Source organism: Giraffa tippelskirchi, chromosome 12 (genome assembly GCF_054371585.1).
Source record: "Giraffa tippelskirchi isolate mGirTip1 chromosome 12, T2T-mGirTip1v1.2.pri, whole genome shotgun sequence".
NCBI classification, from domain to species: domain Eukaryota; kingdom Metazoa; phylum Chordata; class Mammalia; order Artiodactyla; family Giraffidae; genus Giraffa; species Giraffa tippelskirchi.
In genome coordinates this window covers 46,263,232-46,290,928 of record NC_137286.1, presented here as the reverse complement: position 1 = coordinate 46,290,928, position 27,697 = coordinate 46,263,232, and the positions used below count along the sequence as shown (strand labels likewise).

Below are 27,697 nucleotides of genomic sequence, written 5' to 3'. Positions count from 1 at the left end.
TGATGGCACAGCCCTGACCGGAGTGGGGATTTTCAGGATGCGGACAGGCCACAAGGCCTTGTGTAAGGAGCAGAGCTTTCTGTGGCATTCTTCTGCTCACAGCCCTTCTGTGCTTCTGCCCTGCCCTTCCCCCCTCTCAAGAGTCACGTTCACGTCCAGCCTCTCTGGCTGGAACAATGGTGCCGCTGTGTGAGCGGGGACAGTGCCCTGTGCAGGCCGCACTGGCAGACCCTGTGGGGTCCTCGGCTCTCTCTGCCAGGCTAGAGGCACAGAGGGAGGGGTTTGCATTCGCCGTGCCCCCATTCTGTACTGCAGCAGGGGCCTTACCAGCATTATCTGATCCTGTCCTTTCTGCTGTGAAGTAGAGAGTAAATCCCCCCTTTTCACAGAACAGAGAACTCAGAGTCCCAAGATGTGAGGGGACCTACCCAAAGCCACACAGCTCGAAAAGAGTCAAGTCCTGGTTCCTCTAAAGCCCTCTCATTATTCATCGCATAAGGCTGCCTTCTTCTCCAGAAGTGAGAGTGACCCTGGTGTGACAGCTCATGGGAAGTCACACCTGCCCCCAGCTCCTGGGGAAGGTGATGTGGCCTCCTCTTCTGGGGAGCAGCTTCTGGGGACAAGAGTCTGGTCATTGCCATTCTCTCTTAGTCAGTACTAATTCCCCTGGGCCAAGGAGGACCCCAGCGAGGCCCAGGCCTCAACCCCCAGCTTTGAGAAGTGGGAAAACCCAGGTTGAGGGACATTCTACACCTTCCTTAAAATTACACAGTGGTAATGAGAGTCCCTCAACTAGTGTGGGCTGACCCACAAGGACTGGCAGCCACCTTGTGCTCTAAAAAGCTCCAGGGAATTCCCTGGCGGTCCAGTGGTTAAGACTCCATGCTTCCACTGCCACGGGCCCTGGTTCAATCCCTGGTCAGGAAACTAAAGATTCTGCGAGCTGCACAGTGTAGCCTAAAATAAAAATAAATAATAAAAAGCTCCTGTTCTACACATAGACATAGAGAACAGATTTATGGACACGGAGAGAAGAGACGGTGGGATGTGTGGAGAGAGTAACTTGGAAACATACATTACCATATATAAAACAGATAGCCAATGGGCATTTGCAGTTTGACTCAGGGAACTCAAACCAGGCTCTCTAAAGACCTAGAGGGGTGGGATGGGAAGGGAGGTGGGAGGGAGGCTCAAGAAGGAGGGGACATATGTATACCTATGGCTGATTCATGTTGATGTTTGGCAGAAACCAGCACAATTCTGTAAAGCATTTGTCCTTCAATTAAAAGTGAATTAAAAAAACTTAATAAAAAAAAGCTCCAGTTTTTCCAAGAGGCATGCTCATTCATTTCATGAAAAAGAGTCTGCCCTGTGGCAGTGGGGGAGAAGGAGGTGCCAGAGATGAAAGTAACAAGAAGTAGAAGAGTAAAATCAATCAGTATGTTGTTCAAAGAGTATTTTCAAATTAGTAGGTTTAACAATATGTGGCGACTCAGCGGTAAAGAACCTACCTGCAATGCAGGAGTCGCAGGAGACTTGGGTTTGATACCTGGGTCAGGAAGATCCCCTGGAGTAGGAAATGGCAACCCACTCCAGTATTCTTACCAGGAAAATTCCATGGACAGAGGAGCCTTGTGCGGTCCATGGAGTCGTAAAGAGTCACACATGACTGAACACGCATGCAACACAACAATATGAGGAAAAATCAATTGGTGCTTTCAGATGGCAGGTTGGTTTTAACTCCCACCACTAAAGAAAAAGACACAAGTATTTGCTACGGACTGGATGCTTGTCTCCCACCAGGTTCTTATGTTGAAGTCCCAACCGTCAATGTGTTGGCATTAAGAGGCAGGTCTTCTGACAGGTGATTAGATTTAGATAAGATCTTGGGGTCCATGTGATGAGATTAGTGCCTTTATTTAGAGGAAGAGACCCAAACTGAGCTCACTGTCTGTCTCCACACAAACACATGGAGAAAGGCCTCGAGCGTGCAATGAGAAATTGGCCATCTGCAAGCCAGGAAGAGGGTCCTCACCAGAACTTGACCATGCTAGCCCCTTGATCTCAAGTTTTCAGCCTCCAGAACTGTGAGAAAATAATGTCTCTTGTTTAAGCCATCCAGTCTATGGTATCTTGTCATGGCAGTGTTTATAGGAAGGAAGCCGTAGAAAGGGAGAGGTTAAAGATGAGTTTGAGCAAACTCTGGGAGATAGTGAAGGACAGGGAAGCCTGGGGTGCTGCAGTCCATGGGGTGGGAAAGAGACACAACTGAGCAACTGAACAACAACAACAATGACCAAGTTCAGAGAGGGGGAAGTGACAGTAAGTGAGTTTCTTGCCGAGAAGATGGAAAAGAGTAGGATTCAGTGCTCCAGCAGAAGTACTAGCCATAGCCAGTTTGGTTGAACACTCTCCCATCACTACAAGAAGCCAAAGAGAAGAATTTGTGCTTATGACAGTGAGTTAAAAGATTTGGTATAAAGTTCAGGTCATCTGCTGAGAGTAAAGGAGGAGATAGGAAACTTTGAAATAATCTTCATGAAGAAAAAAAGGTTAAATTTATTAGGGAAGATTAGCTGCCTTGAAGCCTTGAAATTGGTTACAATGGCTTTTTCTTTTTTTCAAATTGAAGAATAGTTGATTTACAATGTATTAGTTTCAGGTGTAAACCAAAGTGATTCATATATATATATATATATATATATATTGCTGTTGTTTAGTCGCTAAGTCACGTCTAATTCCTTTGTGACCCCATGGACTGTAGCCCGTCAGGCTCCTCTGTCCATGAGATTTCCCAGGCAAGAATACTGGAGTGGGTTGCCACTTCCTTCTTCAGTGGATCTTCCCAACCCAGGAATTGAACCTGTGTCTCCTGCATTGGCAGGTGGATTCTTTGTCACTGAGCCACCAGGGAAGCCTATATATATATATATATATATATATATATAGTCTTTTCCAAATTCTTTTCCCTTATAAGTTATTACAAAATATTGTGCATATTCCCTGTGCTATACAGTAGGTCCTTGGTGATTATTTTATGTACAGTAGTGTGTATATGTTAATCCCAAACTCCTAATTTATCCTTCCTCCCTCTTTCCCCTTTGGTAACTGTCAGTTTGTTTTCTATGTCTGTGGGTCTACTTCTGTTTTATAAATAAGTTCATTTGAAAAATTTTTTAAGATTCCACATATAAGTGATATCATATGACATTTGGTTTTGCCTGGCTTATTTAACTTGGTATGATAATCTCTCAATTCATCCATGTTGCTGCAAATGGCATTATTTCATTCTATTTATAGCTAATATTCCATTGTATTAATATGTACATACCACATCTTCTTTATCCATTCATCTATTGATGGACATTTATGTTGCTTCCATGTCTTGGCTATCATAAATAGTGCTGCAATGAACATTTGGGTGCCTGTATCATTTTGAATTATAGTTTTGTCTGGATGTATGCCCAGGAATGGGACTGCTGGATCTTATGGTAACTCTATTTTTTTTTTTTTTGCCACACTGCAAGGCTTGCAGGATCTTTGTTCCCTAATCAGAGATTGAACCTGTGCCCGTTGTATTACAAGCCAAGTTCTTAACCACTAGACCACCAGAGGGGCTTTCCTGGTGGCTCAGTGGTAAAGAATTTGCCTGAAATTCAGGAGACAAGGTTTCAATCCCTGGGTCGGGAAAATATCCTGGAGGAGAGCATGGCAACCTACTCAAGTATTCTTGCTGAGAAAATCCCATGGACAGGGGAGCCTGGCTGGCTATGGTCCCTGGGGTTGCAGAGTTGGACACAACCGAAGCGACTACGCATGCACAAGACCACCAGGGAAGTCCCTAAGTCAAAATTTTCATTTTGAAATTTATTTCATTGAAATAATTTAAAAACCTATTTTTCTAAGGATGTGTTCATAACTTTGCACCCATTTAACAAGTATCTGAAGCACTCACTATGTGCCACTTTTCCAGACACTGGGAATACAAACAGTGAGCTGTTAAATCTCTGAACTTAAGCCCTTCTAAATCATAATTTCTTCAGAATGAAGTCAGCTGGTTCTTCTTGATAATCCTGTGGACTTCCCAGGTAGTAATATCTTTTTCAGTTCAGTTCAGTTCAGTTCTGTCGCTCAGTTGTGTCTGACTCTTTGTGACCCCATGAATCGCAGCACACCAGGCCTCCCTGTCCATCACCAACTCCCGGAGTCTACCCAAATTCATGTCCATTGAGTCAGTGATGTCATCTAGCCATCTCATCTTCTGTCGTCCCCTTCTTTTCCTGCCCCTAATCCTTCCCAGCATCAGGGTCTTTTCCAATGAGTCAACACTTCGCATGAGGTGGCCAAAGTATTGGAGTTTCAGCTTCAACATCAGTCCTTCCAATGAACACCCAGGACTGATCTCCTTTAGGATGGACTGGTTGGATCTCCTTGCAGTCCAAGGGATTCTCAAGAGTCTTCTCCAACACCACAGTTCAAAAGCATTAATTCTTCGGCACTCAGCTTTCTTCACCGTCCAACTCTCACATCCATACATGACTACTAGAAAAATCATAGCCTTGACTAGACGGACCTTTGTTGGCAAAGTAATGTCTCTGCTTTTAAATATGCTGTCTAGGTTGGTCATAACTTTCCTTCCAAGGAGTAAGCGTCTTTTAATTTCATGGCTGCAATCACCATCAGCAGTGATTTTGGAGCCCAAAAATAAAGTCTGACACTGTTTCCACTGTTTCCCCATCTATTTCGCATGAAGTGATGGGACAAGACACCATGATCTTAGTTTTCTGAATGTTGAACTTTAAGCCAACTTTTTCACTCTCCTTTGTCACTTTCATCAAGAGACTCTTTAGTTCTTCTTCGCTTTCTGCCATAAGGGTGGTGTCATCTGCACATCTTTTTCAAATCTTGGCCATTTTTAAGTATACACTTCAGTAGTGCTAAGTACATTCACATTGTTGAGAAACAGATCTTCAGAAATTTTTCATCTTATAAAACTGAAACTCTATACCTACTAAACACAGCTCCCAAATCCCCCCCTCCCAGCCCCTGGCAACCACCACCTACTTTCTTCTTTTGTGTGTGTGCCGCACAGCATGTGGTATCTTAGGTCCCCAACCAGGAACTGAACCTGCACTCCTTGCAGTGGAAGCTCAGATACCTAACCACCGGACTTCCAGGGAAGCCACTTCCATTCTAATTTCTCTTTCTTGGAGTTTGTCTCCTTTAGATACCTCATATGAGTGGAATCATATGGTATTTGTCTTTTTGTGACTGGTTTATTTCACTTAACGTGTCCTGTGGGTTCATCCATGTTGTAGCATGTGATAGGATTTCATCCGCTTTTTAAGGCTGAATAGTATTCTACCGTATGGATATACCACATCCTGTTTATCCATTCATCTGTTAGTGGACATTTGGGCGTCCAGATGTTTTGGTGAACTGGCTCAGTTGCTCTGTGGCATGTGGGATCTTCCAGGATCAGGGATCGAACCCATGTCTCCTGCATTGTCAGGTGGATTCTTTACCACTGAGCTACAAAGGAAGCTCCCTCTTTAAAAAAAAAAAAAAATTGTTTTTATGTACTACTTTGATTCCCTCAAGCAATGTCATCCTTAAACTCAGGCAACTGGAGTGCTTGGGCTTAGTGGTGCCTCAATGGCCCCCTTCTTTGATGATGAAGAGTCCAAGGAACTTGAAGGGTATATCCTCTGAAGCCCACATTTCCTCCTTTAGACCATGCTCAGGGTACCTTCCCAAACATCTCCAAGCTCAGTTCCTCAATCTATACAGACTTCTTCCTAAGTTCACCCTTCCTGGAGTGGACCTGTTAGTGTGTATAGCTCTGCGCCCAAATGTAGTCAAGGGTAGCCAAGGGCAGCTTTCAAGGAGAGATGTGGTGTGGATTTTCAGACTGAGTGTCCACGTGCAGGCATATGAAGGCCCTTACACTGCAGGACTGAGTGGGGAATGACAGGGGGCCTCCATTTGTACTTTTTCTCTGGAGCCCTGCAAATATCAGCAGCTATAATATTATTACCCAAACATGAACCAGGTCTGAAAAACATGTGGTTCCAGCATTGTAAACCTGTTTTTAACTGGCTGTATATTCTAGAATCAGTGTACACCTAGTTGCCCAGTGTATGGAGTCCAGTCGGTTGTAGCAGATGGGTAAGATTTGTTGCTTAGCAAGGAAGTCTGCACCAGGGTGGAAAACACTGCCATGAGTCTAAGTCTGTTCTCGTCCTTTGCATACGTAACACCCATAAGCACTAATAGGAAATACAGATGATACATTCCTGCAAAAAGGGAAGGCAAGACCCTCTAGTTGTCAATGCCAGTAGGTAAATACTTACACAGGCAATGCAGCAAGTACACCTGGGAATGCAAAAATGGAAGCTGAAAACGAGCCTGTTTGAGCCACACAGACACACAAATTCATGGCTGCTGGCCCTGCCCTAGAAGCATCCCGGAAGGGTGGTTTTGTGGGGAGACCATGAGGTGAAGTCTCTTCCTTGGAAAGCTAAAGGAGTCCCCTCAGGAATAATCTTCCAACTCATCTGCTGTGCTTTAGCCACATGTGTGTTTAGTCGCTCAGTTGTGTCCGACTCTTTGCAACTCCACAGACTGTAGCCTGCCAGGTTCCTCTTTCCATGGGATTCTCCAGGCAAGAATACTGGCACGGGTTGCCATTCCCTTCTCCAGGGGATCTTCCTAACCCAGGAATCAAACCCAGGTCCCCTGCATTGTAGGTGAATTCTTAACCATTTGAGCCACAAGGGAAGCCCACTTTAGCCACACATCACAGCTCAACACTGGGCCAGGAATATGGTAGAAGTGAAAAAGTGCTTACGAAGGATCGTGAGCAGTAGTAGACAGCTGAGAGGCATCATTCTCTTCCAGCAGCTATGTTTCTTCCAGAACTGGCCAAGTAGATCCATTCCACCCCTAGGGACTGGGAGTCAGCCTCCAGACTGAATACCTCCCAATCTTGGCATTTCTTCCAATGCCATCTCATGGTCTCACACTTGCCAAGTCCAAGTCTAAAAGCCACATCACCCTCAAACTTGCATTCTTCCCTGTGAGTCAGTTCATTGGCAATATTGCTCACTTCCACCCCTGTCACTCAAGCCTGAATATTCCTCAACCCCTCCTACCTTTTTCCAAGCCTGGGCCACCACCACCTTTGTTCAGGACAATTTAGAGCCTCCTAAGAGGATCCTGACTTCAGTCTTCCTCACCTCCATCATCTCTTTTGAATAATCTCTGCAGCACTCACCTGCCAGAAATAGCGTTCTGCAAAGTGAATACAATAATGCCCTTCCCCTTTAACTGTTCCCCACTTGCTCCTGATGTGAAAAATACTGCTTTTCCACCTCCATCCAAAGCACCTGCATCTCCTGAGCCAGTGGGGGCTTGATTGCTTGTTGCCATCGGACCCTTTGCACAAGCTGCCCCTTCAACCTAATACAGGCTCTCAAACCTCCCCTCCATTGCTCTTTGTTCTACTGTCAGTTGTTTGTTTTACAAATATTTATTGCTTTGCCAGTGGTGGTGGTTTAGTTGCAAGTCTTGTCTGACTCTTGCGACTTCATAGACTGTAGCTCAGGCTTTGTGTTAAATGCTGAGGTTTTGCATGCAATAACTCCCCTAGCCACATGGGACTTACATCTTAGGGCTGTCAACTGAAAGAAAAATACACAACCTAAAAGTGAGTTAAGTTTTATCCAGGGACCTTACACAGAACGATAACCCAGGAAACAGCCTAGCCCTTAAGGGAGGATATATATGAGATTCTTTTGCAGCAGGTGGATGGGTGGGAAATCCATCCATCAAATCGAACATCAAAAGATAACTGATCATACACAAAAACCCAGCCATTTCAAGTTAATGACTTAAATGCTCTTTTATGTGTAGGAAGATGCAAGAAGCTTGTTGTTCAGTCACTAAATCACGACCAACTCTTTGCGACCCCATGAACTGCAGTACATCAGGCTTCCCTGTCTTTCACTATCTTCTGGAGTTTGCTCAAACTCATGTCCATTGAGTCAGAGATGTCATCCAGCCATCTCATCCTCTGTTACCCTCTTCTTCTCTTGCCCTCAACCTTTCCCAGCATCAGGGTCTTTTCCAATGAGTCGGTACTTCGCAACAGGTGGCCAAAGTATTGGAGCTTCAGCTTCAGCATCAGCCCTTCCAATGAATGCAAGGATCTGCTGCTGCTGCTGCTGCTAAGTCATGTCAGTCGTGTCCGACTCTGTGCGACCCCACAGACGGCAGCCCACCAGGCTCCTCGGTCCCGGGATTCTCCAGCCAAGAGTACTGGAATGGGTTGCCATTTCCTTCTCCAGTGCATCAAAGTGAAAAGTGAAAGTGAACTCGTTCAGTCGTGTCTGACTCTCGGCGACCCCATGGGCTGCAGCCCACCAGGCTCCTCCGTCCATGGGGTTTCCCAGGCAAGAGTACTGGAGTGGGCCGCCACTGCTGTTCCTTAGATTTGCATCTTCACTATCTAATGATCAGTGCATTCAAAACACAGAATGTTTCCTGTTTTCCCCTCAGGCACACTGAGACCAGAGACTGCAGTAGCTACAGACTTCATTCCTGCAGAACAGGAATTGCACGCAACATTTATTTTTCCTTTACAGGGGCAACTGGCACCTCCTCTGGCACAAGGAGTAGGACGCCTTCCTCTGTCTTCCAGGTATTTCCCATGCAACAAGCCATCACTTGATTCATTTCCTCTCTCTCTGACCCTTTCCCCAATAGTACACAAGAAGGCCTTAACTGGTCAAGACATCATGGTGATGCTCAGGCCACACTTCCCCTGCTCGCTCTAAGGTCCCGAATTAGAGTTCAGAGATTGTGCCCTCCCAGCACCACTTTGAGTGGGAACGTCTGAGGAGTCCACGGCTCCCCCCCCCCCCCCAGTTATCTTAATGGTACGCTCCACGCACGAGCTCCTGGGTACCGGAAATAAGCCACGGGGGGCGGGACCCGTTGCTCGGGGAAACGGAAGGCCGGAAACTGCAGGTTGAGCGGGTTTTTTGGAATTCCGTGGCAGCGTTGAAGTGGAGGTGACCGGCTAGAGGAGCTTCGCGCGTTGCAGGGGAGGTGGGACTCAGCTCCCGGAAGGTAACGTGTCTGGGAGGACAGGACGGCGCCCCTTCCGAATGGCGTTCTGGCTTTTTCCTTGGCCCGAAAGAGTCAGTGTGCCCTGGCTTCTCCCGTTGCGGCCTTTAGCTTTTCCCGCTCCTCGGGCGGCCTACACCCTTGGCCCTCTCGTTAAATTCTTCCTCTCCTTCAGCGTTCAGCTCCTACGTCTGAGACATTTCTCTAAACCCGTTTCGCCTTTGTAGCTCGGTCACAGCGCACATCACCAGCTGCTTCGTTTTATAGTTTCTCTGTTTACTTCTCGCTCTCCGAGAAGCCCGGGTGCTAAACCCGTGGCGTCTCCCTTCCGTGGTGCCTCACTAACCTCAGGGCCTCTTGACAAGGAGTCTGCTATCCGCACAGGGACTAAACAGCCACCTATCTGTGTGGTACTCACTTCTGGTTTTAGAACTAATTTAGCAAATGTACCTGCTGAAATAGAAAGAGTTCAGCATCTTCCCTTTAGGACTGGACGTCTCTTTTGGTCGGTATGCCTTTTCTGAATCCTCTACTGCCACTCAGCCCCTAATAGAAAGGCTAATTGGAGGTAAGAGCCCCCAATAGTAGGTAAAAGCATGGGTTTTGGGGTCCGGAGTTGGACAGACTTAGGTTTCAGTTCTACTTCTGCAACTTACTAGCCTTGTAACCTTGGGGGACGTTCCTTAATTTCTCTGAATCCCAAAAGATCTTCATTTGAATTGGGAGTAATAGCACCAACCTCAGAGGACTGGTGTGAGGTTGATCAATGTCATTTTTCCCACAAATATTTATTGGGCACCTGTTATGGGCTAGATATTGTACTAAGTCTTGGAGATTCAGTGATAAACAAAACCAGACATGGTCCCCTGCCCTCCTGGAGTTTGTGATGGAGTGGGAGATGTAGTTCTTAATCTAATAATAAATGTAATGTTTAAAGTGTGGTGATGGTGAGAGATTACAGTTGCCTTGAAAGAATGTAATAGGGGAGTGTTTAGTCTGAGCTTGTAAAGGAATGTGGGATTGAGCTGAGACCTGAAGGATTTTTAGGAATTAACAATAAAAAGATTGGCGGGCAGGGGATGAAAGGAGGCGTATTTATTTTTATATAAGTTCCAGACAGAAAATCATGTGGAATTGTCTGTGGCAGGAGGAACTTGGGGTTTGAAGGACTGAGCAGTTTAGTGTAGCTGGAATATAGAGTGATGAAAGGAAATTAGTATGGACCAAACCTTTATATCCCGACATCATGATTTTCGACTAATAATGGAAAGCCACCGAATAGTTTTTAAGATGAGGATAAGTCACAAATCTGGCTTGTGTTTCAAAGACATTTTAGCTGCTGTGTGGGGAATGAGTTAGGAAACTGTAGTAGTTCAGGTGAGAGATGATGGTGACTTTGGAATAATGTGGCAGTAGTGGATCTCAGAAGTAGACTTGAGAGATGTTTGGAGACACAGGACTTGATAGTGGATGTGGAGGATGAGGTGAAGTGGTTAAGAATGTTGCCCAGGTTTCTTGTTTCAGCAGCTGGGTGGATGATGGTACAATTTAGGGAGATTGAAAACAGCAGGAGTTACACGAGGAGGTTTTCTTCCCACCAGTCTGCAATGCCCTCTTCTCGTAATACTCCCATAGCTATTCACTGCTCACTAAATCCTATCTGCCTAATGTGCTTCCATTTCACCCTTTCCCTTGCACTCTCCAGAGTGAGCCCCCAACACCAGCCTTCGTCACTACCACTAAAATAGCTCCCAGTAGCCTCTTAGCCTCTGCTCTTCCTTATTCCCTCCCTACTTTAATCTGCACATTGATGCCATATTTAGTTTCCTCAAACACTGTTTCAGTCTTGTCAGATTCTCTTCTACTCCAGAACTTTTTGTCACTATTACTTACATAATAAGGTCTACCTTCCTTATTTTGACATTTAAGATCTTGCACAGTTTAGCCCCACCCTTTTACTAGCCTTCCTTCTCACTGCTCCTCTAGTTGAACTCTCTACCTCAGGCTACGTACTCATTTTCCCTGAGTAAGTTTTTCAGATTCTCTTATGAAGGCCTTTGTTGACAATACTTTCTTCCCAGTAATGTATGCCATGTGGTTATGGTGACTATCTAAATTTAATCTTTAAATTCCAGCTCAAAGTTTCCTTTGCTGGGAAGCCTGCTTGATGTTTGAGACACATTTATTTCTTCGCCTTATTAACTTCTCATTTATTTTTATACCATTTAATTGGTATAAATGCATTTACAGTGCTATTGCTTTATTCATTTATTGTGTATGTGTAGATAATAGTATATATTTGCAATACTGCTTTGTTCTAGGTAGCATAATGGGTAGATACTAAAAAAAAAAAAAGAAAATGTGAACAATTGAATTATGAGACCACTTAATTAGACTACAGCTTTCTAATAAGGAAATTCCAGGGGATTCTCCAGATTCTTTGGTTTGGCTAAGAATCACCTACTCCTACAGTTGGTAGTCCTTAGCCTGTTGAGTACCCATTGTGTACATAGCATGTTTGAAATACTCAGTTAACAAGTGGAGAAGGGAAAAAGTCAAATTTGTTTACTTCTGGTAGTTTCATCCAGCTCTGACATTTTTTCTTTTCAGTTCCTTGCTACGTGCAACAATGGACCAGAAGATTTTATCTCTAGCAGCAGAAAAAACAGCAGACGGCCTACAAGAATTTCTTCAAACCCTGAAAGAAGATGATGTGAGTATTGGGAAGCAAGTTCTGTCAAAAGCAGATGCCAGGCATAAGGGACATGTTAGAAGAATTAATTCTGCCACTTCATCTATCCCCTACTCTCCTTAGGAGACAAGGGTTTATTTGATAACAAGTCATAGATGTAAAGAAATGGGGGAGACGAAGAGACATGGGCTACTTAAGGGCATTTGTGTACATTTATACAACTGTATAATTTCTTGGGAACATACATTTTAATGAAATCGACCCAATTTGAGATGGAGTGCTTAAATAGATCAATTTTCATAAAAGAAAAAAAGTTAGCAGTTACACTTCAACAGAAATACCAGGCCCAGATAGTTTGGCAAACCTATCAACCTTTAGAGATCAGAGGTAAGAGCTATATAGTCCCAGTGCTACACAAGTTGTTTTAGAGCATATATATTACGTAAGGTATGTACATACTTAAAGAAAGCTTCCAAGTGCTTTTTATAAACTATAACATTGATGCCCTAAACCTGATAAAGACAGCTTGAAGGGGCTTCCATTGGTGAATTGTGAACATCAAAAGTTCGGTTATGAATTATAAACCACTGAAATATAAAGAAATCTGTGAGTCCATATTGATAATAAAAATAAATGGTGAGAAAGGTTCTTCTTACCATAAAGTTAGAAAATGATCATTTGGCAATAGTCATGATCAAGATTGGATCAGGCAGAAGCAGCAGTGGATACTAAATCCAGGGAGAAGTTTTCTGAACTTTTTATTTTGAACTGATTTTCTGATTTTAGACTTACAGAAAAGTTGTAAAAATAGTAGAGTTTCCATATAGTTCTCTCCCCAGTGTTAACATCTTACATAATAACTTCAGTAGAATTTTACAAACCAGAAAGTTAATATTTGTACAACACTATTAGTGAGACTAAAGACTATTTGAACCTTACCTGGTAGTTTTTTCACTGATACCTGTTTTTTTTATGTTCCAGAATCCCCCTCAGGATCCTACACTGCACTTAACTGTAATTTTCCCCTAATTTTCTGCAATCTGTGACTGCTCCTTAGTCTTTCTCTGCCTTTGAGAACAGTGAAGAGTTTTGATCCATTATTTTGCTGAATGTCTGATGTGTCTCATGATTGAACTCAGGACATGCATCCTTAGCAAAAAGACCACAGAAATGGCTCCATGCCCTTTTCACTGTGTGTCATATCGTCGGGCTTGTGATGTGTCATACCTGATGATGCTGACTTTGAGAACCTGATATCAGAGGTTGCTTCTGGGCTTTTTCATTATACAAGGGAAAGTTAGATGAGGAACACGATACTTGCTTGGTCTTAAAGTTTCTTCCACAAACTGCATACTGATTGCAGAGGGAGGGGAAAAAATAATTATAAAGTGGGAAAATCAGGCAGCACATTTGACTGGGTGATCAGACTCATACTACCAGTGAAGGACAGATGGTATCACATGCCTCCAGGTGTGATACTCCAAGAAGGACACCATATCACTTGTATTCTGGCCAAGAATGCAAAAACTCAGTCTAATTATGAGGAAGCATCAGACAACAGAAAATGAGGAATGTCCTGTCTTATAAAAATCTATTTGGACAGTGTCATTAACTTGGTAGTTCCATTCTGTCCACTAAAAGAAAAAAATTGAAGCCTTCCAACATAGCAAGGATATTTAATTTTACTTGGGGCTGCTCTGGTGGCTCAGACGGTAAAGAATATGCCTGCAATGCAGGAGACCTGGGTTCAGTCTCGGGGTGGGGAAGATCCCCTGGAGATGAGAATGGCTAACCCACTCTAGTATTCTTGCCTAAGAGAATCCCATGGGTAGAGGAGCCTGGTGGGCTACAGTCCATGGGGTTGCAAAGAGTTGGACACGACTGAGCAACTAACACACACTTGGTTTGCTTTTGCATTTTAAAATGGAGTGAAAAGGTAACTGAATAAGGTCAAAAACTAAGACCACAGATCATGTAACTAGAGGGAAGAGGACAAAACGGGAGTGGAGGACAGAAGGAGTGGAAGAGAGCTAACATTTGTTGAGAACCTGCTGTGCACTAGACCTGTGCAGGGTCCTCTCTACCTGTCATCCAATGTAATCCTTCTAACAGTGCTTTGAGGCAGGGAATAGACACACTATAACAGAGGTGAAATAACTTGAGGTTATAAAGCTAATACATGGCAAAGCGAGGATTCATATCCGGGTCTTCTGATTCTGGGCCAGTTTTTCCCCCCATGCCACGTTGCCTTCTCTTAAAACTGAATTTTTTCAAGAAGAGTCAGGTTTCTCAGCCTTGGCACTGTATATATTTTAGACTGGATAATTCTTTATTGAGGGAGGTTGACCTATGCATTGTAAGATGTTTAATAGCATCCCTGGCCTACACCCATTAGGTGACAGCTGCTGCTGCCGCCGAGTCGCTTCAGTCATGTCCGACTCTGTGCGACCCCATAGACGGCAGCCCATCAGGTTCTGCTGTCCCTGGGATTCTCCAGGCAAGAACACTGGAATGGGTTGCCATTTCCTTCTCCAATGCATGAAAGTGAAAAGTGAAAGTGAAGTTGCTCAGTCGTGTCCGACTCTTTGTGACCCCATGGACTGCAGCCTACCAGGCTCCTCCGTCGATGGGATTCTCCAGGCAGGAGTACTGGAGTGGGGTGCCATTGCCTTCTCCGTAGGTGACAGCACCCTTTCAGTTATAACAACTAAAAATGTCTCTAGACATTGCCCTGTATACCCTGCCTTGGGTGGGGGTGAGGGGGTAACCCCTGGTTGGGAACCTCTGCTCTAAGGGTTATATCAAGGGCTATTGGAGGTTCCAGGCGGAGCAGTCAGTTACTTCCTTATTAAGTATTTAAGAAGGGAGAGATGAACTCCGGTCAGAAAGACCAGGCACATGTAGAAAAGATCAAATTCACTGTTTTATTGGTTTTAGCCTCTGTTATAGTCCTTTGTCTGGATATTAGCAACCTTATCTTCTCAGTTTTTGCTGGTTGCTGCTGCTTAATGGCTGAATGTTTGTGCTTTTTTTATCTTTACATTTTCTCCCTGGATGATCTTACATGTTCCCATTGATCTCTTTCCTTTCTGAGCTCTACTTTGGCATATCCAGTTATCAACTTGACATCTCTACTTGGATATCTTAGGAATAGTAGTTCTAAGCCCCACATCAGATCTGCTAAATCAGAAACTGCAAGTGGAGCTCTCTGTTTTAACAAACCCTCTGGAAGATTTAGATGCTTGCTTAATCCCAAATTTTCACCATGTCAGTAAATGGTGTCACCATCTACCAGTTAGTTGCTTAAGCCAGAAATTTTGAGTTCTTGATTTCTCTTTTTCCTTTATCACCACAGCCATTTCACTTCTAAACCATGAGGAAATTTGTCTTTGTCTTAGTCCATTGAGGCTGCTATAACAAAATACAGCAGACTGGGTGATTTATAACAACAGTTATTTCTTATAGTTCTGGAGACCAAAAGTCCTGGATGATGGTTCCAGTATGGTCAAGTTAGTGCCCTCTTCTGGGTTGCAGGCTTCACATTGTACCTTCGTATGGTAGAAGGAGACTGGGAGCTCTGTGGGATCTCTCATAAGAGCCCTAATCCCATTTATGGGAGTTCCATCCTTACACCTATTCACCTCGCAAAGTCTCCACCTCCAAATACGATTACAGTGGGTCTGAAGATTCCAACACATGAATTTTGGGGGACATAAACATTCAGACCATAGTGAAGTCCTCTTGATCAAGCTCTCAAATATATCTTCAGTGTAGCGATTTTCAAATTAAGATGGGGTTATATCCCAAACCCATTTCAAGTTGAAAATATTATACATTAAAAATATCGTAAATTGAAAATGCATTTAATACACCTACCAAACATCCTAGCCTAACCTTACCTTAAATGTGCCAAGAATACTTACATTAGTCTTGAAAGTCTTGAAAGTCTATTCAAAGTCTTGAATATCTCATGTAGTTTATTGAATACTGTTGTGAAAGTGAAATACTGAATAGTTGCATGAGTGCAGAATGGTTGTAAGTGTATTGGTTGTTTATCCTTGTGATCCCAAAGCTGATCACTAGCCCAGGAAAGGATAAAAATTTGAAATATAATATCTACTGAATGTGTATCACTTTTGCACCACTGTAAAGTTGAAAATCATACATTGAACCATTGTTTTAAGTTGGGGACCGTCTGTACGTCATCTTACAAAGTACTACAAACTGCAGTAGCTACTTATTTTTACAGTTCTGAGGACTAGAAGTCCAGGATCCCAGTGTTGGCATTGTTGGTTCCAGTAGGGCTGTGTTATCCATTTCATGCCTCTCGCCTAGCTTCTGGTCGATTGCTGACAATCTTTGACATTCCTGGCCTTGTGTCACCCACCCATGGTCTCTGCCTTCATCTTCACATAGCATTCTTGCTGTGTACGTGTTTCTGTACAAGTTTCCCATTCTTCTAAGGACATTAGTCATATTGGATTAGGGCCTACACATATGATCTCACCTTAACTAATTACACCTACAATGACCCTGTTCCCAAATAAAATCACATTCTGAGGTGCTGGGGATTAGAACTTAAACATGAATTTTGGAGGGGAACACAGTTCAACTCATGACTTCCCTGATTACGTCAGTGTAGGCCATTATCTCTCTTTTGATCACTGTAGCAATCTCCTAACAGATATTTCTATTTCACTCTTAAATCCTTCCACAATGTATTTTCTACCAGAGGAGGAAGACTGATTTTTTTGTTTTTTAAAACATCTATCATGTCCCTCTCCTCTTTTCTCTGCAGTTACTTCTTTTTTTTTTTTTAAGTGAAATCTGGTGTGTGTCACCAATATTATTTATTTATTTATTTATTTATTTTTTTAATAAATTTATTTATTTTAGTTGGGGGCTAATTACTTTACAATATTGTAATAGTTTTTGCCATACATTGACATGAATCAGCCATGGGTTTACATGTGTTCCCCTTCCTGGACCCCCCACCCACCTCCCTCCCCATCCCATCCCTCTGGGTCATCCCATTGCCCCGGCCCTGAGCCCTTGTCTCATGCATCGAACATGGAATGGTGTTCTGTTTCACATATGACAATATACATGTTTCAATGCTACTCTCCCAGAACGTCCCACCCTGGACGTTCTGCAGTTACTTCTATTGCACTTGGACAAAAATCTGAACTTCCTACCATTGCCTACAAGATTCCTAGCATCTGGTTCTCTCAAAATTCATCTTGTACCACTCTTCCTTACTACTTTTCATCCAAATTGGTCTTTTAAATTTTTTTTCAGGCCATCCAACTAGCCAAACTCCTTGCTCCTTCAGGACCTTTGCACGTTACAGTACCTTCATCTGAAGTGTCTTCTTTTTCCCCCTTTGCATAACCAGCTTTTTCTCATCCTCCAATCCTCTATATGGAAATGTCCTCCACCTCAGAGAAGCTTTCTCCCTGACTACTCTAGCTGAATTGCCTCCCTATTGCCTATTTCAGTCTTTTCAACCATTTCTTTTTCTGATTTTTTTCCTGTTACCTTTTTCCTTCTGTCCTACCGTAAACTGAGTCAGACTATCACGTCTGTCTTGTTCACTCTCGTATACCTAATGCCGAGGAAGAACATATTCAGAGAGTATTTGTTGAATGAATGTATATCCCCAAGAACATAGCTCAATACCTAGTGCTGATTAAATACTTAATAAATGTTTGTAGAATGAACATATGAATAAATTTCGTCTTGACGGCCCAGTATCATCTTACGGTCCACCCTGCTATAATGTGAATACATACGTTATTTTTGATGCCTGGAATCTCTGAAAGATATGATCCTGACAGATGAGCGTTTTTCATATTGGGAGTTTAGGTCATTCAAGTAGGGAAATTGTTGCCAGACTTGTATCTTTTCCTTTTCCTTTCTTTGCAGCTGACTGACCTCCTTCAGAATCAGGCAGTGAAAGGAAAAGCTGCTGGAGCACTGCTGAAAGCCATCTTCAAAGGTAATAATAATGCCACTTCTCTCTCTGGGTTCACTGGTGTGTTTGTTTACTTTTGGCTCCTGTTGCTACTTTTCATATTGCTTGAAGCCCCACTGAAACTTTTCTGTTTTGGGGATTTTATAGAATCAATAGCATTATCTTGTGGACTTAAATAATTTTTCTAAGGCAGGTAGAAGTGGCTATCTGAGATTGTATTGCTAGTTTTGGAACCTGTAACAGATGTACTTCATAAAATATGGTTTGGTTTACTTGTGCTTTTAAGCTTGTGGAGAACAGCAATGTTTAGTACTTAATCTGTGTTTAACAAGAGGCTAGGGAGCTCTGAGTTAACAAAATGGAATATCTTGGTTGACTTATTTAGAGATGCCTAATTCCCAGTGGGGCATATTTGTTTCGTATCTTGAACAAGGGTCAGTTTTATATTGTTGCAGATTGTAACTCACAGTCATTTTGTAAATTGTAGTAGAATAAAATTCTATAAGCACAAATTAAAAGTGGCTTTAGACCCTTAGCAGTTTATTTTAACTTGGTTTATTTTTCTTACCCCCTCAAGTAATTGGGTCTTGCCTTGCAAGGGTTCAAAAACACATACTTAAAATTTGGAAACTTTTAAAATGACTGTTTTGTAGAAATATCAGAGACCAGGAAGTAACGGAGAATCAGGAGCTGCTGCCTATGTATACTAAGTGAAAGTAAGAAGAGTAAAACTAGGAACAGGTTATCATGGCTCCCACTTCTGTAGCTAACCTTTTTTTTTACCTTATTTAAAATCATAGATTTGGAAATCCTAGTTTCAAAGTAGCATGAATTATTGAGTATTTATGGAAACTGCCTCATAACTATTTTAATCAATTTTTGGATTCATATTTGTATTCCCTTGATCTACATGTTTCTCCTTGTGTCAGCACCACACTGTCTTGATTAGAATAACTTTGTGGTAAGCTTTAAAATTGGGAGGTGTGAGTCCTCCACTGTTTTCTTTTTTAGAATTAGTTTGGATATTCTGGGTCCCTTGAGTTCTCATATGAATTTTAAGATTAGCTTGTCAATTTCTGCAAAAACGGAAACTGGGTTTTTGGTAGGGATTATGTTGAATCTATCTATGGAAAGTATTGCTATCTTTATATGTCTTGCATTAATAAATATGGTATATCTTTCCATTTACTTAGGTTCTTCTTCATTTCTTTCAACAATATTTTGTACTTTTCAGAGTACAAAAGTTGCACTACTTGTATTAAATTTATTCTGAAGTATTTTATTCTTTGGGTGTGATTGTAAATGAGATTGTTTTCTTAATTTAATCTTCTCATTGTTCACTGCTAGTGTATAGAAACACAATAGATGAGTATATTGATCTCATAATCTTGCAAACTTCCTGTGCTTGTATATTAGTTCTAACAGTTTCTTTTTTGTGGATCGCTTATAAACAAAATTATGTCATCTTCAAATAGATGTAACTTAACTTCTTTCTCAATCTAAATGCCTTTTATTATTTTTCTAACCTAGTTACCTCAGTTGGAACCTCCAGTAGAATATTGAATAGAAATTCTGAGAGAACATCCTTGTTTTTTTCCTGATTTCAGGGGGAAATCTTTCAGTTTTTTATTAGTAAGTATGATGTTAGCTGTAGGTTTTTCATGGATGCCCTTTATCAGGTTAAGGAATTTTCCTTCTATTCCTAGTTTGTTGAGTGTTTTTTTTTTTTAATCATGAAACAATACTGTAATTTTCAAATGCTTTCTCTGTCTGCTGAGGTGGTCATGTGACTTTTATCCCTTATTCTATTTATGTGGTATATGAAATTGATTTTCATACGTTGAACCAGTATTGTGTTATTGGGTTAAATCCAGTTTGGTTAGAGAGTACAATCTTTGTTTTATATTGCTGAATTTAGTTTGCTAATATTTTTTGAGGACTTTTGCATCTGTAGTCACAAGGAATATCATTTATAGTTTTCTTAGAATGTCTTTGTCTGGTTTTGGTATAAAGTTAATACTGACTTCATAGGCTCAGTTGGGAAATGTTACCTTCTCTTCTGTTTTTTGGAAGAATTGCTGTTAATTCTTTAAATGTTTGGTGAATTCACCAGTAAAGCCATTTGGTTCTGGACTTTTCTTTGTAGAAGAGGTTTTATTACTAATTCAGTCTCTATAAGTCTGTTCTGGTTTTCTATTGTCTTTTTTAGTCCATTTTGATACTTTGTGTCTATAGCAATTTATTCATTTCATATGTTGTTTATTGTATTACTTTATTTTTTTTTTACTTCTGCAAGATTGGTAGTAATGCCACTCTTTCATTCCTGATTTTAGTGATTTGATTCTTCTCCCTTTTTTTTCTTGGTCAGTCTGAAGATTTTTCTATTTTGTTTATCTTTTCAAAGAAAAAGATTTGGTTTCCTTGATTTTTATTATTCTTCTATTCTCTTTTTCATTTATGTCGGATTTTATTTTTATATACTTTTCACTTGGTTTGAGTTTAGTTTCATCTCTTTATAATTCCTTATGGTAGAAGCTTGGGTTATTGATTTGAGATCTTTTTTAATATAGGTATTTACAACTATAGGTTTCGTTTTAAGCTCTACTTTAGCTGTATCTAATAAATTTTTGAATGTGTGTTTTGTTTTGTTTTTCTCTATTCATCTTAAGATATTTTTCTCTATTTTCCTGCTGACTTCACTCAGTGATGATGTTTTGAAGTAAAGTATGTTACTTAATTTGGGTTACTGGATCCCAGAAAAGCTTTAAGAAATATTAGAAGGTGTTCCTTCTTCTGCACTATAAAATTATTTTAAAAATTAATGGCATGGATGGAAGTGTACAGTAAAGGTAGTATTTCAGTTTTCTGTCTAAATTAAAACATTTTTTCAAAGCTCCTAAATATTGCTGTTCTAAGTACCATAGTAATAAGTATTTTGATAATTCTAGTTCTATATTCAACTGCAAAGCTGTTTGTTATTCCTATTTGTCCTTCAACCTTGTAAGACTTCTTTTTTCTTTCTTTGTTTCTGCACTACCTGTTTAAAACGATAAGGTTTACCCTGTTCTGAGGAAGCTGGAGCTCTTAAGAGACTTAAGATATACAGTTGTTGTATCCAGTTGTTGGAATCAGGGGATTTACAGAAAGAAGTAGCATCTGAAATCATAGGATTGCTAATGCTGGAGGTGAGATGGAAAACAAAAACTTTTTTGGTTTTGATTGGATTTGGAACGGGGTTTGTAATTTGTTAAGGGAGGGAAAACTTAAATGTCCCAAACCCACCGTAGTTCCTACTTATAAGTAAGAACTACCGTTCTAAAACAAAATAGCCAATGAATGAGCCATAAACTTCCTAGAGGTTTATGTTATGTTTCCGGTATCATGGACATGTGTCTCTTTCAAGAGCTGGAATATTTAAGAACATCAGGGAACTGATGGAAGATCCTGACCTTTTGAAATCCTTTACCAGAGCAGAATGATTCCCTGAATCACTTTTAGAACCAGTTTTGGGCTTCAATGCCAGTTCTGTCAACTCAGCAAAAGACTGTTTCTTGGAAAGAGGTATCAAACATCTAGATATCTGTTTAATGTTTTTTAATCCCATGAACTTTTAGGTTCACCGTTTTCCAGGACAGTTATTGGTTGAATTAGCCAATGAGTTTGTTGGTGCTATCAAAGAAGACAAGCTAACAAATGGAAAATCTTTGGAGCTGTTACCCATCATCCTCACTGCCCTTGGTACCCAAAAGGAAAATCTGACTTACGGAAAAGGTAATTTTTCTTCCAGTTTTAGTAGCTTTTTCTCTCTTCACTTAATCGGATTTATTTTTCCATGTATTTTGCATTTCTAGATGAACTAAGTGGGGAAGAATGTAAGAAGCAGTTGATTAACACCCTCTGTTCTAGCAGGTAAGTCCTTAATAATATGAAGAACTTGTCTCAGGACTACAAGTCACCAAAAAAAGGAATACCATTTATTTTGGGAATTTATATCAGTGAAGTTTTAGTCCATTTTTTTGTTTATTATTTACCACTATAAAACCATTCAGTCTGTGATCAGTTTTTGAGAGAGGTTATTTGTTGTATTCTTTGTTCTAAGATTATACATACAGTCTCTACTTATTTAACTGTCCATCTTAACACAGCAATTTAACCCTATAGTATTATTTGGAGTCCCAAGGTCTTCAAGGCTAGAAAGTCACCTTGCTACTATCTTTTACGTTTTGGGGGGGGAGTGGGATATATAAGTGATATTTTTATCTTTAAACCTAATATTTGTATCTTTAAACCTGAAATACGAGTGTCTACGCTAAGGAAAAACTGCATTGTATAAGAAAGTCTTCATACGTGAACATTTCAACACAGAAACTTGTGACTAACTTAAGGATACAATAATAGAGATATGTAAGTTGTGGTATGTAAGCTATGAAAGAGCCACTCCATGTAATTTATACCTATTAAAAATGAAATACATAAAGACATATAGCGAAGATGAAAGATCTTTGTGTGTATATGTATATCAGTTCAGTTCAGTCGTTCAGTCGTGTCCGACTCTTTGCGACCCCATGAATCGCAGCACGCCAGGCCTCTCTGTCCATCACCAACTCCCGGAGTCTGCCCAAACCCATGTCCATCGAGTCAGTGATGCCATCCAACCATCTCATCCTCTGTCGTCCCCTTCTCCTGCCCCCAATCCTACTCAGCATTAGGGTCTTTTCCAATGAGTCAACTCCTCGCATGAGGTGGCCAAAGTATTGGAGTTTCAGCTTCAACATCAGTCCGTCCAATGAACACCCAGGATTGATCTCCTTTAGAGTGGATTGATTGGATCTCCTTGCAGTCCAAGGGACTCTCAAGAGTCTTCTCCAACACCACAGTTCAAAAGCATCAATTCTTCTGCACTCAGCTTTCTTCACTGTCCAACTCTCACATCCATACATGACCACTGGAAAAACCATAGCCTTGACTAGACGGACATTTGTTGGCAAAGTAATGTCTCTGCTTTTAAATATGCTATCTAGGTTGGCCATAACCTTCCTTCCAAGGAGTAAGCGTCTTTTAATTTCATGGCTTCAATCACCATCAGCAGTGATTTTGGAGCCCAAAAAAATAAAGTCTGACACTGTTTCCACTGTTTCCCCATCTATTTCCCATGGAGTGATGGGACCAGGTGCCATGATCTTAAGTTTTCTGAACATTGAGCTTTAAGCCAACTTTTTCACTCTCCTCTTTTCACTTTCATCAAGAGGCTCTTTAGTTCTTCTTTACTTTCTGCTATAAGGGTGGTGTCATCTGCATATCTGAGGTTATTGATATTTCTCCCGGCAATCTTGATTCCAGCTTGTGTTTCTTCCAGCCCAGCGTTTCTCATGATGTACTCTGCATATAAGTTAAATAAGCAGGGTGACAATATACAGCCTTGACGTACTCCTTCTCCTATTTGGAACCAGTCTGTTGTTCCATGTCCAGTTCTAACTGTTGCTTCCTGACCTGTATACAGGTTTCTCAAAAGACAGGTCAGATGGTCTGGTATTCCCATCTCTTTCAGAATTTTCCACAGTTTATTGTGATCCACACAGTCAAAGGCTTTGGCATAGTCAATAAAGCAGATATAGGTGTTTTTCTGGAACTCTCTTGCTTTTTCGATGATCCAGCGGATATTGGCAATTTGATCTCTGGTTCCTCTGCCTTTTCTAAAACCAGCTTGAACATCTGGAAGTTCACGGTTCACATATTGCTAAAGCCTGGCTTGGAGAATTTTGAGCATTACTTTACTAGCATGTGAGATGAGTGCCATTGTGCGGTAGTTTGAGCATTCTTTGGCATTGCCTTTCTTTGGGATTGGAACGAAAACTGACCTTTTCCAGTCCTGTGGCCACTGCTGAGTTTTCCAGATTTGCTGGCATATTGAGTGCAGCACTTTCATAGCATCATCTTTGAGGATTTGAAATAGCTCAACTGGAATTCCATCACCTCCACTAGCTTTGTTCGTAGTGATGCTTTCTAAGGCCCACTTGACTTCACATTCCAGGATATCTGGCTCTAGGTGAGTGATCACACCATCAAGATTATCTGGGTCGTGAAGATCTTTTTTGTACAGTTCTGTGTATTCTTGCCACCTCTTCTTAATATCTTCTGCTTCTGTTATGTCCATACCATTTCTGTCCTTTATCAAGTCTATCTTTGCATGAAATGTTCCTTCGGTATCTCTAATTTTCTTGAAGAGATCTCTAGTCTTTCCCAATCTGTTGTTTTCATCTATTTCTTTGCATTGATCTCTGAGGAATGCTTTCTTATCTTTCCTTGCTATTCTTTGGAACTCTGCATTCAGATGGGAATATCTTTCCTTTTCTCCTTTGCTTTTCGCTTCTCTTCTCTTCCCAGCTATCTGTAAGGCCTCCTCAGACAGCCAGTTTGCTTTTTTGCATTTCTTTTCCATGGAGATGGTCTTGATCGCTGTCTCCTGTACAATGTCACGAACCCCTGTCCATAGTTCATCAGGCACTCTGTCTATCAGATCTGATATATATATATATATGTACATATATATGTATATAGTAAGAAATCCGTAATATGTATTTATATATATATGTATAGTCTGAAATGAATAGAATACTAAGTTATATAATACTGTGATTATACTTCAATATATTGAAAGGAACTAGACTATCTAAACCAGAGATAACTGCTTTCATGGTTCCTTACATAATGTCTCTTACAGAAATAATTTTAAGCATGTATCAGCTCATGTATATTTATCCATTTATTCTTAATTACACAAAAGTTTATTTATTCCACATTGTAATATACCTTGCATTTTTCATTTAACACATATGTTCATGTCAGCATATACTACTTTATCATCATTCTTTTGAATAGTTCCATAGTATTCTAATATTTGGCTAATCTCTAATTGTTAGATTATTTAGTCTTTGCCAATAAATAATATTGGCTATTTGGTTTTTTGCTATTATAAAAGATGTTGTAGTTAACACCCTTTTGTGTCTGGGTGACCTTTTATAAGCATGTACATGGGATATATTCCTAACAGTAAGCTGGGTGGCTCTTTAGTTATGTGCATGTTTAAAGTCGATAAGTAGTATTGCCAACTTGTCTTCCCAGAAGGATTATATCGGTGTATGTTCCCCAAAATAGTATGTGAAGTGTTTGTTTACCAGATTCTTACCAGCATTGAATGTCATCAAGCTTTGATTTTGCCAGTCCAGTAGGTTAAAAGCTGTTATTTCATTGTTTTAAATGTCATTTCTTTGATCTTGTTTCCTAGTGGCAGCAAATCAAACTTGAAATGGCCCTAATTCTTTTCTTCCTTGCTAATTTTACAAAATAACATGTAAATAAGTTAAAACAACATAAACTTTTTCGTTTTTAATCAGATGGGATCAACAGTATGTAATCCGACTCACCTCTATGTTCAAGTAAGTATCATCATTCCCTTTTCTTTTTAATCCTGCTGTGAGAACTCATCTGCTAGAAATTGAAATGTAGTAAGCTCAAATACCACTGTTTCCTGAGTAAGAGTATTGGTACCTCTGTTTTCTGTTACAAGATTTCCCCCCACCCTTTTTTGCTTTAATTTCTTACTTAAAGTATAACTTGATGTTGTTTTTTTCCAAGATAACTTTGGTGAGGTAAGGTTACTGGCTTCCTTTAAGGTTCTCCATTAGAGAAAAATCAAAAGAGGCAATTAACAATATTCTGATATTTCCCAAATTAGTCTCTAACCTTTAGAATCTTTGATCCACAGGGCTGTCCCTCTGACTGCAGAAGAGGTGGAATTTGTAGTGGAAAAAGTGTTGAAGGTGTTCTCCAAATTGAATCTTCAAGAAATACCACCCTTGGTCTATCAGCTTCTGGTTCTCTCCTCAAAGGTATAAATAAAATATTTTTTTTAACTCTGGTGTAATGACCGATTAGTACCATTCAGCTTATTCATATTCTTTATTTTATGTACTAGGACATAGAAGCTTTTGTTTCACGTATGATGATTTGGTCTACTAAAGATGTCATGGTCCTTAGCCAGAGTGAATGTGTATTATCTCTGGTCTCGTGTGTATGGTAGGAAGAGGGATGAAGAGCTCTGAAAGGGTGGATTGTAGGCCCCTTAGAGTCTGATATTAAGATGTATTTCAAACTCAGTTTCAAAAAGTGTTTTTATGAAAGTGTTCTATAAATTCTTAGTGTGAATCTAGCTTATAATTTATTTTAATTCATACTTGAAAATTCTTTAAGCTGAAAAGTACTGTAACTTGCCCTTATTTATTTTGTTTTATTCTTTTTCAGGGAAGCCGGAAGAGGGTCTTGGCAGGAATCATAGCTTTCTTCAACAGGCTAGATCAGCAACACCATAAGGAACAAAGTGGTGATGAGTGAGTCAAAGAGTATAGAAATAAAATCATTTTTCCAAATTCATTGTCTCATTATCTTAACTCTTCAGTCCCTACCTTCCCCTCAGTATAGAATTTCCCTAGTCCCCTTAGCTGCTCAGTAATAAAGTTAAAAAATAATGTAGTCTCTTCAACTCTTTCATTTTAATCTTTCTTGGAAAATAGCAATAATGACTCTAGTTACAAACTTCAAAGGCATTTATTAAGTGTTTATTCTGTGCCAGAAGCTATTGGACCTGGGACAGTAATGAACCAGTCAAAGTTCCTGCTGTCATGGAGAAATTTTAATGAGAAGAGAAAAGAAATGGCAAGAAAAATATTAGAGTGGAAAGTGCTATGCATATGTTTCAAGTGGATGACGTGACAGTGACAGGGTAGCTATGTTAGGCCGAGTGGTCAGGGAAACCTTCTCTGAGAAGGTGCTGTGCGAAGCCTGAAAGATAAGAGCCATAATATGTAGATCAAGGAAAAGAACATTCTCAGTGAAACAGTTAGTCCAAAGGCAGGACACAGCACGGTATGGCTGGAAAAGAGTTTTTTGAAGCAAATATTTCTAAAATGCTTGCTGTGTGCCAAGTACTGTTCTTAGCACTTTAAACTTCATAGCAACTCCATTTTGTCTCTATTTTATGCATGCAGAAACCAAGGCACAGAGAAATTAAGGGATTTCCTGGGGTTATATAGCCATAAATTGGTGGATCTGCTATTTGAATGCAAGCAGTTTGTCTGCAGAATTTGTGCTTTTAATCCTATCTCAGTCTACTAACCTGGAATAACTTTTAAGTTATTTTTGTTGAGCAGTTGGTGAGAAGTTGTTCTTATATACTGAGTTAGGAAAGACTGACAGAACAGTAGGTTTAGAGGAGAATAAGCTCAGTTTTTACCATGTAAGTTTGAGGTGTGTATTAGTATCTTATATGAAAAGGTGCTGAGCAGGCAGTCTGGAGTTTCAGGGAGAGGTTGGGACCAGAGATACAGATTGGAAGGGACTGAAGCCTGCAGGCTCTTTAGGGTCACCTAGGGAAGTTGTGAAAAGAGAAAAGGAACCCAAGATTGAACTCTCAGAGGCATTCCACCACTTGAAGGGTGAACTAGCACAAATAATTTGAGGCCAGTGACAGTGCCCCAGGAGCTAAGAGAAGAACATGTTTCCAGAAAGAAAGGGGTCAACCGTGTCAGATCTACTGAGGCTTTAATTAAGATGAGACTTGATTATTGGTTTTGACAATGTAGAGGTCGTTTGTAGCCCTTGCAAGGATAATCAGATAGCATTGGAAGGGAGGTTAGGAAGGGCACAGAAGCCTAATTGAATTGGATTTAACTGGGGAGAGGTAAACAAGTGGAAATAATGACCATAGACAGTTCATTCAAGAAGTTTTATGAAAAGGAGCAGAGAATAAGACAGTAGATTTTTTACTTTCTGCCTGCCTCCAGTGATCCTGTTAGTTCAGCCTGAGTTTTTCTATTCATTCATATGAGCAAATGCACTGTTGCCTC

The 27,697-nt window shown here is 40.7% G+C and overlaps 2 protein-coding genes across 21 annotated transcripts in view; one reads left to right on the top strand and one right to left on the bottom strand.

Moving 5' to 3' along the window:
* Window positions 1–27,697, bottom strand: part of RLBP1 (retinaldehyde binding protein 1) — a 61,002-nt gene that overhangs the window by 15,536 nt on the left and 17,769 nt on the right. The gene's annotated exons all lie outside the window — the stretch shown is intronic.
* The window catches only part of FANCI (FA complementation group I), a 64,058-nt gene continuing 45,366 nt past the window's right edge, over window positions 9,006–27,697 (top strand). For 11 of the 20 annotated variants that reach the window (XM_081547184.1, XM_081547180.1, XM_081547183.1 and 8 more), the window contains exons 1-9: window positions 9,006–9,132; window positions 11,740–11,842; window positions 17,747–17,819; window positions 20,850–20,980; window positions 21,410–21,566; window positions 21,647–21,704; window positions 25,190–25,231; window positions 25,561–25,684; window positions 26,097–26,182. In XM_081547184.1, coding sequence (XP_081403310.1) covers window positions 11,759–11,842; window positions 17,747–17,819; window positions 20,850–20,980; window positions 21,410–21,566; window positions 21,647–21,704; window positions 25,190–25,231; window positions 25,561–25,684; window positions 26,097–26,182 — 755 coding nt within the window. In that variant the 5' untranslated portion in view covers window positions 9,006–9,132; window positions 11,740–11,758. Of the gene's footprint in view, window positions 9,133–11,739; window positions 11,843–17,746; window positions 17,820–20,849; window positions 21,035–21,371; window positions 21,567–21,646; window positions 21,705–25,189; window positions 25,232–25,560; window positions 25,685–26,096; window positions 26,183–27,697 lie in introns of all 20 variants that reach the window. The other 9 variants (XM_081547182.1, XM_081547177.1, XM_081547179.1 and 6 more) reach the window with 3 other exon arrangements.